The sequence below is a fragment of the Pseudochaenichthys georgianus genome, chromosome 8, assembly GCF_902827115.2.
Source record: "Pseudochaenichthys georgianus chromosome 8, fPseGeo1.2, whole genome shotgun sequence".
NCBI classification, from domain to species: Eukaryota; Metazoa; Chordata; class Actinopteri; order Perciformes; family Channichthyidae; genus Pseudochaenichthys; species Pseudochaenichthys georgianus.
Window position 1 is genome coordinate 29746537 of NC_047510.2, and position 13528 is coordinate 29760064.

Here is a 13528-nt window from a genome sequence, read left to right on the forward strand (position 1 = left end):
CGCCTGTTTTTCAGGTTTCAGGCTCGAAAATGACATTCCCAGAACAAATGACTATATCTTCACTTCTAAAAGTGGTAAATTAATAATCTTTTTTCTCAAAGCAATGATAAACCTGTGAGTTGGATATAGAAAAGTCAGAATCAATAGATGTTTTTATTTTACTGTAAATTCAGATTGAACATAGTCAAAACATGTAAATTATAGTTTCCGTCCAAAAGAAAACCCATTACTTATAGTGAAAACCACCCTTGAATGATGGAATAGTAGACTAAAAGCTTTAGGAATCCAAACTATAACATATAATAAGTACCCTGTATCAAGATTGATGCAAAACAAGTGAAATTGAACCTTTTTAGAGAGGTTCAAAAAAAAAAAAACCTTCTGGGGTCATTTGGGTGGATTTGCCATATATCTGGAACACATCGGTCCATTTTGATGATTGACACCTCCTTTGAACCGTTAGAGCCAATAGGATCGAAGGGGAAGTTCCTATGAGAGTGATGCACAGCCAGAATGCCCAAAACCGGAAGCTGGGTTACAGCTCTCATACACTCTATATGAAAATTACTTTTATTGACAAAATGTTATGATGGATTATCAGTAATCATTTCAGAGTGACACAGAGACATTGGATTAACCTTCAGCAGCGTTTATATGTGTTTTAATGCCATTGAACACAAGTTTGATCAGAAAACAGCAAAGGTAAGACGTATTTGCCGTTTTGGCTCCGTAAAGTGAAATGTGTGTTGTCTTTGCGTGTCTTCGCTGCCGTGAGCTTTGGTCGCACAGTGATGATACTTATACCATTGGAATCTGTGGAATTTCAGCTTTCATATGATATAGTTTGTACAGATCCGATGAAGTATAAAATATTTCTACCGTGAGTTATGTGCTAAGTGCATTAGCACTCTTTCGCTTAGTGCTAATTCAGACGTTGTTTCGGTAACAATGGTTCATATTGTCAGTTAGCTGAGTTTCTTCCCGTTAAGTGGGTATGACACGATACCCACTTAACGGGGGCTATGGGGCTTAACAGGTTAACAATTCCGCTGTCTTAAAGAGGCCTTATTATGCTTCCTTTTTTTTTTTTTTTTTCCTGTAGTGTGTTATATAGGTTTTGTTGCATGTAAATCGTCAGCAGAGGCTAAAAAAAGATTCCTCCAGAGGGAATTTCTCTCCCACACAATCCCCCTCTGCCTGAAACGCCTCCATTGGACTCCTTTGTTTCCTTTGACATCGCTGTGTAACATTTTGCGCCACTTCTATTGGCTAGCGCTCTAACTAATTGTACGTGATAGGCTAAGAGGCGGGACATCTCTAAGTGGTTGAGCAACAGAGCCGGACAGCTAACCAATCAGAGCGGCTCTGGTTTCAGACAGAGGGTGGAAATAGGTGCTGCAGCACAGACAGTATGAGAAAAATAAAGAGCTTTTTGAACATTAAATAATAATAATAATAATAATAATACATTTTATTTTTAGGCGCCTTTCATGACACCCAAGGACACCATTTAAAAAAAAAAAAAAAAATAACTAAATAAAAAATAAATAAAATAAAAGCTAATAGGCAACAGAACAAGATAAAAACACAAACAGGAAATCATGGAGGAGACAGTCAAGTGGACACAAATGAAACATATAATGGGGAGCACTACAGTGAGTAGCAGATTTGAACAGGTGGGTTTTTAATTGGGATTTGAATAAGGTGATTGTGTCTGACTGTCGGATGTGCGGGGGGAGGGAGTTCCAGAGTCTGGGAGCAGTGCAGCTAAAAGCCCGAGCACCCATGGTGACGAGGCGTGGGGTGGGGACGGTCAGCAGACCAGCAGAGGAGGAGCGGAGGGAGCGAGAGGGGGTGTACTCCTGAAGAAGGTCAGCCAGATAGGGGGGGGCCAGGTTATGTAGGGCTTTGTAAGTGAGCAGTAGGTTTTTGAAGTTGATACGGGATTGAACAGGGAGCCAGTGGAGTTGGATGAGGATGGGGGTGATGTGTTCGGAGGCCTTGGTGCCGGTGATGATCCGGGCTGCGGAGTTCTGTATGATTTGTAGTTTATTGATGAGCTTGGTGGGTATGCCTGAGAGGATGGCGTTACAGTAGTCGATGCGGGACGTGACAAATGCATTGACCAGGACTTCAGTGTTCGATTGAGAAAGGGATGGGCGGAGTCTGGAGATGTTGCGTATGTGGAAGAAGGCAGTCCGGGTGATGTTATTTATGTGAGGTGAAAATGAGAGGGAGCTGTCCAGGATGACACCAAGGCTCTTAACTTGGCCAGAGAAGGGGATGGAGTGGCCATCAATGATGAGGTTGGAGGCAGGGGAGGATGAGGTTTTGGAGAGGGTGGTTTTGGTGCCAACCAGCAGGGCTTCGGTTTTGCTGCCGTTGAGTTTTAGGAGGTTCCTGCTCATCCAGCTCCTGATGTCCTGGAGGCAGTTGGTGAGAGAGGTTGGGGGGAGGGCAGTGTTGGGTTTGCTGGAAATGTAGACCTGGGTATCGTCGGCGTAACAGTGGAAATGGACATCATGATGACGGAGGATAGTGCCAAGGGGGAGCAGGTAGACAATAAACAGGAGTGGACCCAATACTGACCCCTGAGGAACACCATGTGAGACAGTGGAGCAGCTTGACCGGTGGGTGCTGAGACGGACATATTGTTCCCTGTCTGTGAGGTAGGACGAAAACCATGAGAGTGCAGTACCAGTGATCCCGATGTCCGCCAAACGCCCGATAAGCAGTGCGTGTGAGATGGTGTCAAAGGCAGCTGTGAGGTCAAGGAGGATTAGGATGGTGAGCAGTCCAGAGTCAGCTGCACGGAGGAGGTCGTTGGTGATTTTTACCAGCGCTGTTTCGGTGCTGTGCTTTGAGCGGAAACCCGATTGGAAGGGTTCATGAAGGTTGTTTTTGTCCAGGTGTTGTTGAAGTTGGTCAGCAACCACTCTTTCAAGGATTTTTGAGATGAAGGAGAGGTTAGAGATGGGCCTGTAGTTATTCAGGTCATCTCGGTCAGCTCCAGGTTTTTTGAGTGTTGGTGTTATTGCAGCAGTTTTGAGGTTTGGCGGTACAGTTCCAGTTGCGAGGGACGAGTTAATGATTCTTGTGATCAAGGGGCAAGTAGAGGGCACACAGGTTTTAACGAGGGCAGTGGGGAGTGGGTCGAGCTGACAGGTAGTAGGTTTGGATTTACGGATAAGCTCAGTGATGGAGAACTCAGTAGCTGCCGAGAAATTGGACAGGGTGGGGATTAGCTGGTGGCTGGTGGAGCTCAGCCACTGTGGGTCGTCTTTGGAGGTTGTAGATGCAGCCAGTTGCAGGTGGATGGTGTTGATTTTGCTATTGAAGAAATTCAGAAAGTCATTGCAGTCAGCAGATGAGATGTCTGTGGGGATGGTTGTGGGAGGTTGAAGTAGGTGTCTGACAGTTGAGAAGAGGTTTCTTGTGTTACCTTTTCCAGAACTGATGAGGTTGGAGTAGTAGGTGGACTTAGCGGTGGTGAGGGCGTTCTTGTAAAGGCAGAGATGTTCTTTGTAGAGCTGAATGTGGATTAAGAGTCCAGTCTTTTTGCACAGACGTTCAAGACGCCGGCCAGTGGTTTTTAGCTGGTGGAGGGCAGCAGTGTACCAGGGAGCAGTGTGCACAAATGAGACTATGCGAGACTTCAGGGGAGCAAGCGCATCCAGGGAAGATGAGAGACAGTTGTTGTAGTGACTCACCAGTTCAGCAGCGGTCAAGGAGGAGGATGGGGGTGGACTGGGCACGGAGGCAATAAAGCATTAAAGCATGGAGACATGTTATAGTGGAGACACAGAATACACAGAATACAAATATGAACCTGAAAATGAGCAGAATAGGGTAGGGTGACCAGACGTCCCCGTTTTCCGGGGACAGTCCCCGTTTGTATTTGCCTGTCCCCGGTTGAAACTGTCCCCGGAATTGTCCCCGTTTTTTAATATACGTTAAAAACACATAGCAAGGTGAAATAAAACGTTTCATGTCAGGAAACACTTGGTAAACAGACTGGTCGAGCCAGCCCGCACGTTGTATTGTGGTGCGCGAATATGCGTTACAGTAGAGGCCTGTAAAAATGGCCTTCAAAATAAAAGCGTTTACTCGGTCAATAACAAATGTACCTAAAAAACACACCAAACATATTAATATATACTGGAGCTTAAATTAAGAAATATGTACTATATAATGTAATCAATAATCATTTAAAACAAACTATGTATAACTACCACATTATAACTGAGTGAATATAAAATGTAAGTATACAGTTATGAAGTCATATCTGACATTTCCACTGGGTGACTAATTTCAATTGATGTTGACACCATCTCACAACACTCCTAAAATAACATTACTTTCTGAAGCACAATTTAAAATGTATGCTGTTTAAAATCTCAAATTAGATCTACTGTATTGTCCATCTATATTTTGATTATTATTTAATGGAAACCATCCATAATCAAAGGGTCGAATTCAATAAAATACTTATTTCACTTCCTTCTGTTTTTGTAAAGGAATAAATAAAAAACTGTCAAATTATCAAAGACTTATTTCACTCCAGGGTGATAGCAGGACACCCCATCTAGTCACTCAGAGAGAATCAGGACAATCTGATGTACAGTTTCAAAATAAAAGACCTTTGAAGTCTCATATATGAGCTTTCTTCCTTCTTTTTCAACAGTTCAAATGTTCGAATTACATTGAACCAGAATTGTCTCCCTTTTTTCTTTAACAGTGAAGAAAATTGGATATGTTAATGATATATTGACCGCAAAACTCAAAATGTCCCCGGTTTTAATTTTGAAAATCTGGTCACCTTAGAATAGGGCCCCTTTAAAAGTAATGGTTTAAGATTCGGGCAATAACTCTTCTTATTAGTTTTTTGGAAGAGAACAAGATGATAATATCAGTGCTCAAATATCTGTCTGTTCAACAAAAAGTTGCTGCTGGTTACTGTTAACTTAGCGTAGCTTAGCATTAAGACTGGAAATGAGGGAAACAGCTCGCCAGGCTTTGTCTGATGTTGACAAAGGTATATGTTTGAGGTCTCTTGCGAGCACTCCTCTTCGAATCCTTTTCCCCCTGAAGCTCCTCTCCGCTGCCAAGACAGACTGCTGTGTTGGTTTTTACTAAATGCTGTAAATATCAGCAGATAAACAATGGGTCTGTGTCTCGTGGATGTTCTCAGCTGTGGATTCTGTCTGAGTAGAAAAACTGTAATGAAACTGCATATGTAGCTAGTTTGATTTAGCGACAGTTTTAACCTAGCACGGGAGGCGGTTCAAAACCCTAGTGTTTTTTATACGGATACAGCAAGATTTGCTCAAGTAAACACTATGAAGATAAATGAACCCTAAGTTATTGCGTTATTAGATTGTGGCTGTCACACAGCATCTAGGGGGGCCTACACATCCACATAAAAAAAATAATATTTTTTATAGGTATGAAGTGTCTTAGCCCTGTTATGTATGTATGTATGTATGTATGTATGTATGTATGTATGTATGTATGTATGTATGTATGTATGTATGTATGTATGTATGTATGTATGTATGTTTGTTTCCTGGTAGCATCACTCTGTATACAACATTCCATTCTCAATTGTCTTTTGAGTTAAATACATTAACAAAAAAAAGGTTAAATATATATTTTTCCCACCAGACATGTTTTTTAAGCTTTGCTGTAACAACTAAAGAGTGGTGATTTACACTTAGCATAGCATATCCTACAGCAGTTTCCATGTGTGAGTAATGAGGCAGGAGACAGTTTCAGAAGCTGTGGGGTAATGAGGCAGTTTTACAGCCATGAAAGAAAATCCACCAGTTAATATCACATCACAGATGGTGAAACACACACACACACACACACACACACACACACACACACACACACACACACACACACACACACACACACACACACACACACACACACACACACACACACACACACACACACACACACACACACACACACACACCCACACACACACACACACACACACACACACACACACACACACACACACACACACACACACACACACACACATATTTCCACACATGTACAACACACACACTGCTGGCTTCTCGCTAGTTAGCTTGTTTCCAACACCATATTCACACAATATGGAGGGTTTTAGCCCAGCATATTTTTTAGCATGTTTGGACAATAAAAATGTTGTTTTTTTTATCCCATCCATTTGTCACCATTGTCACTGATTAAAAAGCACAAGCTACAGATACAAAAAAGAAGAGTGAGACATCTTAATAAGTTTAACCATCACAAAATGTGAGGAAAGACCATTTCAGGTATTCACAAGAGCAGTTGAAATGTCAATATTAAGGATGTTTTATTCATATATTCGTCAACATTTACAGACAAATAAGTCTTTGCATCAGAACCATTAGACTCTGTCTTTTAAATCAAACTTAAAGGAGACATTTCTCGAGATTAGCATGTTTCTACTACTTTCTACTACAGCTTTAAAAAGGAATCCATAATTTAACACTCGGTTGTATCGCTGCGGGCCGATCCCTTCCTCTCAAAATAAATGTTAATTGATGCAGTTACGGTGACAGGTCAGCAGTGTGGAGATCAAGGAGGATCTCTCCGATGTCAAGAGAGGAAGCTGGTTTAATAGCAGCTCAGAAACACGTTTTACGCTGCAGTGTTTGCACTTTCACGCTCATGGGGCGAGCTGCAGTTTGATATGTAAATACAGTGGGGTGAATCATTTATGAAGTCATGTTCCATACATATCTGACAGACTATGGTGTGTGTGAAATCGTTATGTTACATTTCCATTTTTTTAGCTACCTCTTGTTTTCAGATCTATTTCATACCAAAGAGCTCCACCTTAGATATTTTAAAGTTGGTATTTTATATATTTAATCAGATTCAAAATATTTGGCTGATCAACGGCATTACACATATTAATATTTTATATCATAATAAGGGATTTTTAAGATCGTTTTGAAGGTCTCTTTCTCAAAGACAGTATGTGACACAAACTATACCGATAACAGACACATTGTTAAAAGAAAGTACCCCAGGCTCTAGCACATTTAAAAGCACTGATAAAACATGAACAATCAAATCAAAAAACATTGCTTTCACAGCATCTGTTCAAACTTCTGTTCATCTGCTCAATGCCTAATATGTGTACCATAATAGAAAGGAAACACATGGGAACTATGGTTATTCATTTGCCACCTTTAAACAGAACCAATGAAAGTAAATAAAGGGTGGAAAGCAATCAACAAGGCATTGTTACTTATTACTTTTTGAGTGATGAAAATATACTGCAGATGCCAAGATCATCAATGTGTCGGCCATAGAAGACCATTAGCTTTAGCGCTCGATGCTAACAATTTACCACACATTGTTTTAAGTGCAGCATCTTTATTTATGTATTATTTGAAGCTTTATTGTGGCAAAAAAACTATTATTTTATAAAAGCAACCTGTTTAAAAATTCACATTTAGGATACGTATTTAATTATGGAAAAATACAACAATATGGCCATTACAAAGGAAAGCATTTTGTGTGTGTGCGTGTGTGTGTGTGTGTGTGTGTGTGTCTGTCTGTCTGTCTGTCTGTCTGTCTGTCTGTGCGCGCGTGTGTGTGTGTGTGTGTGTGTGTGTGTGTGTGTGTGTGTGTGTGTGTGTGTGTGTGTGTGTGTGTGTGCGTGTGTGCGTGTGCGCGTGTGCGTGTGTCTGTCTGTCTGTCTGCAGTAAAACTGATACAGCATTGATCTCTCTTGCTGCAGGTAAAACTGAATGCTCCTCTGTGTGTTTTCAGTCTCATAAAACTGATCCACAGCAAAAGGTGATGTCATCGCTAGGAGGGGAGTTGAAAGGGTTGCCATGGTGACGGGCCAAGGCAACCGTATTTCGACCCTGACTGGGTGTGGTGCGTGTGTTTGTCGGTGTGTGTGTGTGTGTGTGTGTGTGTGTGTGTGTGTGTGTGTGTGTGTGTGTGTGTGTGTGTGTGTGTGTGTGTGTGTGTGTGTGTGTGTGTGTGTGTGTGTGTGTGTGTGTGTGTGTGTGTGTGTGTGTGTGTGTGTGTGTCTGAACACTTGTTTGGGTTCATGATGTCCCTGTTTAACACATTTGATTACTGTTAACAGAATCTCTGAACACTGTTAGATGATGTGTTTGTGAGTGTGCGTGTGATTGCGAGTGTGTATGTGCACTCTCTGCGGCATCCAATTACCTGTACACACAGCTCCGAGCTGATGTACACTGAGCCGTCTCATTATGAACAGTAAAAACAGAACCAGGGGCCATTATGGGACGCTGCTACAGCTCAGAGTCTGCTGTGCGCTGTTCCCGGGATAATTGGAGTCTAGAGGTATGCATGGTGTACTTCCAAAGGGTTATATAAGATCTGTGTGTGTGTGTGTGTGTGTGTGTGTGTGTGTGTGTGTGTGTGTGTGTGTGTGTGTGTGTGTGTGTGTGTGTGTGTGTGTGTGTGTGTGTGTGTGTGTGTGTGTGTGTGTGTGTGTGTGTGTGTGTGTGTTGTGTGTTGATTTGAGAACATTAAAAAGGTAATTTATCAGCTCATCTCTCAAACTATGTGCCAATGTGTGCTGGAAGACAGACTTTTGTGCATTTTTGAGAGTTTTCAAGCAGAAAAACACCAAGTCACTAAGATTAAGTTGATCAGAATAGCATTGCTCCATCTTCAATTTGGGTCAAAGTTACATCATTGCTTATACCTTGATAACCAAGCAACATTTATTTTCAATGCGGAAAGATTGTGCGTCATTTGTTTTTTAAGATGTATTAATCACCATATTTGATCAAACTTTTGCATTTTGTTCAACGCAGGTTAAGGAGTTTGTGTGGAGGTTAAAGATTGTCCAAAATACAATCTGGGTACCAATCAGCTATCATCTAATGAGGATTTCGCTTTTTATTAGCTTGTGTTAGATGTTGTCTCATAATCCTCACTCCAGTCTTACACCTCAAATTGCTTATTGGACTATAAACAAGTAACAATGCCAGGGAAATGAATCTTGGCCTGATCATCCTCTGGCTACACCTGAACATCTTAAATATGCCCCCAAAAGTGCTCACTCGATGATGCATAATCTATTATTAAAAGTCAATGTTGGTGGGAAACAATAACACTTTGTGCATTCCTGCATGTTGGTAAATAAAAGCCTGGAGGTTGGATGCCTTTTTTTGTTCAAATGTCCCTCCTTCATTGTGATGCAGGTTAAAAATGGTTGGGTTTTGTCTGGTCAAATCTTTCCCAAAGTGTAACTATTCCAAGGACTCTGTCTTTGCCGGTGTGGAAGAGGTGGAGATGCTAAAATGAGATGTCTCCTTGCAAAACACATTATCGAATGTCGGTCAAATTCAATATTGAATCAAAATCCCTGATGAAATCCAACTCCGGATGGCTGGAGTTGGTCTAGCTCGAGTAATGTGCATGTTATTGAGTTTTCAGTCAGAGAAATATAACAGATGTTGACCGCAGACGAGCTCTGCTGCATGTGTTACAGAGAGAAGTCTGCTTTTAGTATTTTAGTTCGGGGTGTTGTGATGCTTCTTATGAATCCACCCATATGCCAGCTTTTGTCTCACTGTCCTTATTGTCAGAGTGTCTCATCAGATTGTCTCATTAGATTGTCTAATCTAGCCTAAATAAATGCTGATTTGAATTTATGTTAAACTGAGGATTTAGTTTGTTTTTACTGTTTGCTAGCCTACCTTCGCTGTTAGGTAAAAGTGGTGAATAAACTGTCAAAATAGTTCACTCCAAGTAGCCTGATAAATAAATGGTTGAAACAGTAAACATTAGCTCAAATGAATGCTTTAAACTTCAATAACAGTGAGCCAAAAGTAATGGTAAGCTCAAATGAATCAATAAACCATTACAACAGTCAGCTGAATAATGGATACAAGGTTGGAACAGTTCAATAATAATTGGGTAAATATTATTGAAATAGTTGACTTTAAGTCATGGACAACTGGCTTGAATGATTTAGCCAATTTGGAAATATAACGCTAGGAGACGACTATATAGAATTGCTGAAATAGTTAGCTTCTGCCACTCAGGAGGAGGCAGCTTAATTGTATCCATAAGGAGTAATTGTGTGAAACGTGTATTTACAATATACTTTTATACACATGGTATACAAGGTAGGGAACCACTGCTGAACAACCTGCAATAACTGCAAAGTGTAACTATATCCGTTTAACTGTCTCCTTTCTTATTCCTTAAAGGTATATTGGCTGACAAGAAGGATCTGTATATCGAGGAGGAAGAGGGTGACAGGAACCTTGGGTACACTGCTCCGGTCCAGAAGAGTTTGGAGGAGATTCAGGCGCTGGATAAGGACGACGAGAGTCTGGTGAAATACAAGCAGACCCTCCTGGGGAAGGCAACACTTCTGGCAGGTGTGTGTGTGTGTGTGTGTGTGTGTGTGTGTGTGTGTGTGTGTGTGTGTGTGTGTGTGTGTGTGTGTGTGTGTGTGTGTGTGTGTGTGTGTGTGTGTGTGTGTGTGTGTGTGTGTGTGTGTGTGTGTGTGTGTGTGTGTGTGTGTGTGTGTGTGTGTGTGTGTGTGTGTTTACCCTGGGAGACAGAAAAGCTGATAGAAGAAGAAAACATACTTTATTAATTCTCTCGGGGAAATTCAATGTTCACTCTACAGTTCAAATACACACATGCACAAACACGTGCATTAATGGGCTTTTTTTGTTCTTAACCAGCTTTTAAATAATGCACTCAATATAATGACTCATGCATAATTCCTGGTAGTCACACACACACTGTACAAACTTGCTTGCCTCAGCATTTTTAATCCAGCAGTCAGACATCATTACGGCTGATCTTCATCCTAGTAATATAAACGTCAATGGGACAGGATGTAGTGAGAGAGGGCTTAAGAAAAGAGAAGCCCTTTATCTTTTCAAGTGTCTATGCTAAATCCTGATGGCCCACTATACCTCATTTTGATGGTAACTTTCTTCTACAATTACTGTTTTTCACTTCTTTTTTCTTTTTTTATTTGTATTGAAGACACATAGAAAAGACATTTGGTACATTGATAAGAGCCACAGTTACAAATGTTCAACAGTTCAAAGCCACTCGTGTTCAGCTTAGTCTCTACTGTACATCAAAAGACAAGCCATACATAGTTGATCTCCACTTGAAGGTGTACAATATTTAAACGACAATTATAACCAAAATGTAGCCAAAAAGATAAGAGAGTGTTGTACACACTAACAGGACAAAACACAAATAAATAATAAATACTAAATAAATAATAATAATAATAATATTACAATACAACTGTTTTTCACTTCTAGCAAGTGAATGAAAAAAGGCTGCGTTATAACCAGACTATTTTTCCTCACCAGACCCCAGTGTGCAGAACGTCCAGGTGACCAGACTGACCCTGCTGTGTGACGAAGCTCCTCGACCGCTGACCATGGACCTGACAGGTACACTTCATCACTTCTGTTTAATCTCCCTAAACAGGTTTTCTCACACCTTTATATGGTGACACAATATGCCCTGGAGCGAGGCGTCTCACCCTCATGCTGCCTCTCCTGAAAGACTGCAGTGGGTGTGTCCACGCTGTAGAGGAGAGACAGCTAAAGGGTTGCTTAGTGGGCAGTATCGACATCTTCCCCTGGGTGCAGGAGAATGTGTGTGCGTGTGCGTGCGTGTGTGTGTGTGTGTGTGTGTGTGTGTGTGTGTGTGTGTGTGTGTGTGTGTGTGTGTGTGTGTGTGTGTGTGTGTGTGTGTGTGTGTGTGTGTGTGTGTGTGTGTGTGTGTGTGTGTGTGTGTGTGTGTGTGTGTGTGTGTGTGTGTGTGTGTGTTCCCCCATTTCACTGCATGCATCATTTGCTCAGGTTTCTTCCTGGTCTAAAGGGTTTTCCTGTGCATCACATGCATTGTCACTCCAAAAATACTAATGCTAACAAGAGAGTTCACCTGGTTGCTAGGCAATACTGACTTTGCACTGAGCCTCATCCTCTGGTTCAGTTCAAACACAGAAAGAGAATCTAGCAGCCTTTTATATGCACGTCTAAACTGTGTAATGGAGGATCTGCTGAATCGCAGTAAAGGAACGAGCAGGCTGTTCCTCCGAAGCAGATGATGTAATGCTTTCAGATCTGATCTCAATCTTAGAATTACAAAGCAGGGATGTGGAGTTTAAAGAGGCACTCCACATATTACACATGTGAAGTTTAGTTTACTCTTCACAGGGAGCGCCAATCCGCCTGTAAAACCTGTTATACTCTCGTTTGTTCGATGGGGATCTTGTGGAGCTTTGTTAAAATATGACCCTAATATTATCAGTGAAAAAGGCTTTGGCTTGCAACTTAAACCTTCGAATGGAGAGCAGACATTGCATACAGCAGGTAGGGGTGTTACCAGCCAGGGAGGCGCGATCCAGTTGCATTATGGGACATTTAAGATGCTTTTTTTTTTAGACCTTGACCATACAAGGGACTAATAGTCTTCAAAATAGGTTCAAATCTGTGTCTCATGAAAGCACACTTCTGTCTCTTACGAGTGCAACACCTAGAAGTGCAATCCCTGATCATTACAGTAACCCTTTACAGATCACAGGTATAATCCAAGCTTTCAATCACATGGATTCACCAAATAATTAGGATCTCCGTCCTGAGGATGTAATATTTGTGGTCTTCCCTTACGGAATAAATTATTTCACTGAACTTTATTCCGGCTTCATTCGTTTATGGTGATTCTGCAGATGTCCTGTAACAAAGTTAATCACCAACATTGGCAGCATGAAATAATTTCTTTCTTCCTTTTGACATGTTTTTATTGTCTTTGACATGTGAACACTTTTAGACTCTTTTTAGATTTTATTGCAGCCTTCCTTTTCATACTTCCCCTGTGAGGCTCTCAAATGATGATGAGGCTTAATGTGGATGAATGTGAGTGTTCATGTGGTTTTCTTCTAAAGAGAAAAAGAGAAAAAGCTGAAAGCCGTGAGAGAGAAAACCATCTTTCATCATTAATCTATAAAGTAAGCAGCGGGGTGATGATGGCTCCTGCTGGAGTGTCGTGCTGCAGTCAGATAGCCGAGACGGCACCAGGCGGGACGTGAAATGGACTTTCCGTCGCCGGCTGAATGCATTCCAGACCTCCTTATAAACCAGGGGTGGGGAACCTTTTTCCTCTCAAGGGCCATTTCAATTTTTACAACATCCTTCGAGGGCCGTACAACAGTGGCGAGCCGTGACTTTTATACCTAGGCCCTCTGACCCCCCCCCCCCCCCTTCCCCCGAAAAAAAAGAAGAGATATTACGTCTCAACGTATACTTCAGCGGAATATCAAAACAGCGGCCCGGGGTGCAAAACGCATCAATGACAGCGACCCTCGACCACACAGAACAACACCATTTATATAAACACCTATCATGACAGGGCACCCACAGCCAAGTAACAATTACAAATGAATTAAGTCGGCACGGCGTCCCACATTGAAAATGACTTAGGCCTACCTTTGATGATCAAATCACTGAAACAC

General features: G+C 41.5%; 1 protein-coding gene across 2 annotated transcripts in view; it reads left to right on the forward strand.

The window, feature by feature from the left end:
* The window catches only part of LOC117450588 (rho GDP-dissociation inhibitor 2-like), a 38838-nt gene that overhangs the window by 16543 nt on the left and 8767 nt on the right, over positions 1 to 13528 (forward strand). For both annotated transcript variants that reach the window (XM_034088424.2, XM_034088425.2), the window contains 2 exons: positions 10242 to 10415; positions 11379 to 11462. In XM_034088424.2, the coding sequence (XP_033944315.1) occupies positions 10242 to 10415; positions 11379 to 11462 (258 nt within the window). The remainder of the gene's footprint in view (positions 1 to 10241; positions 10416 to 11378; positions 11463 to 13528) is intronic.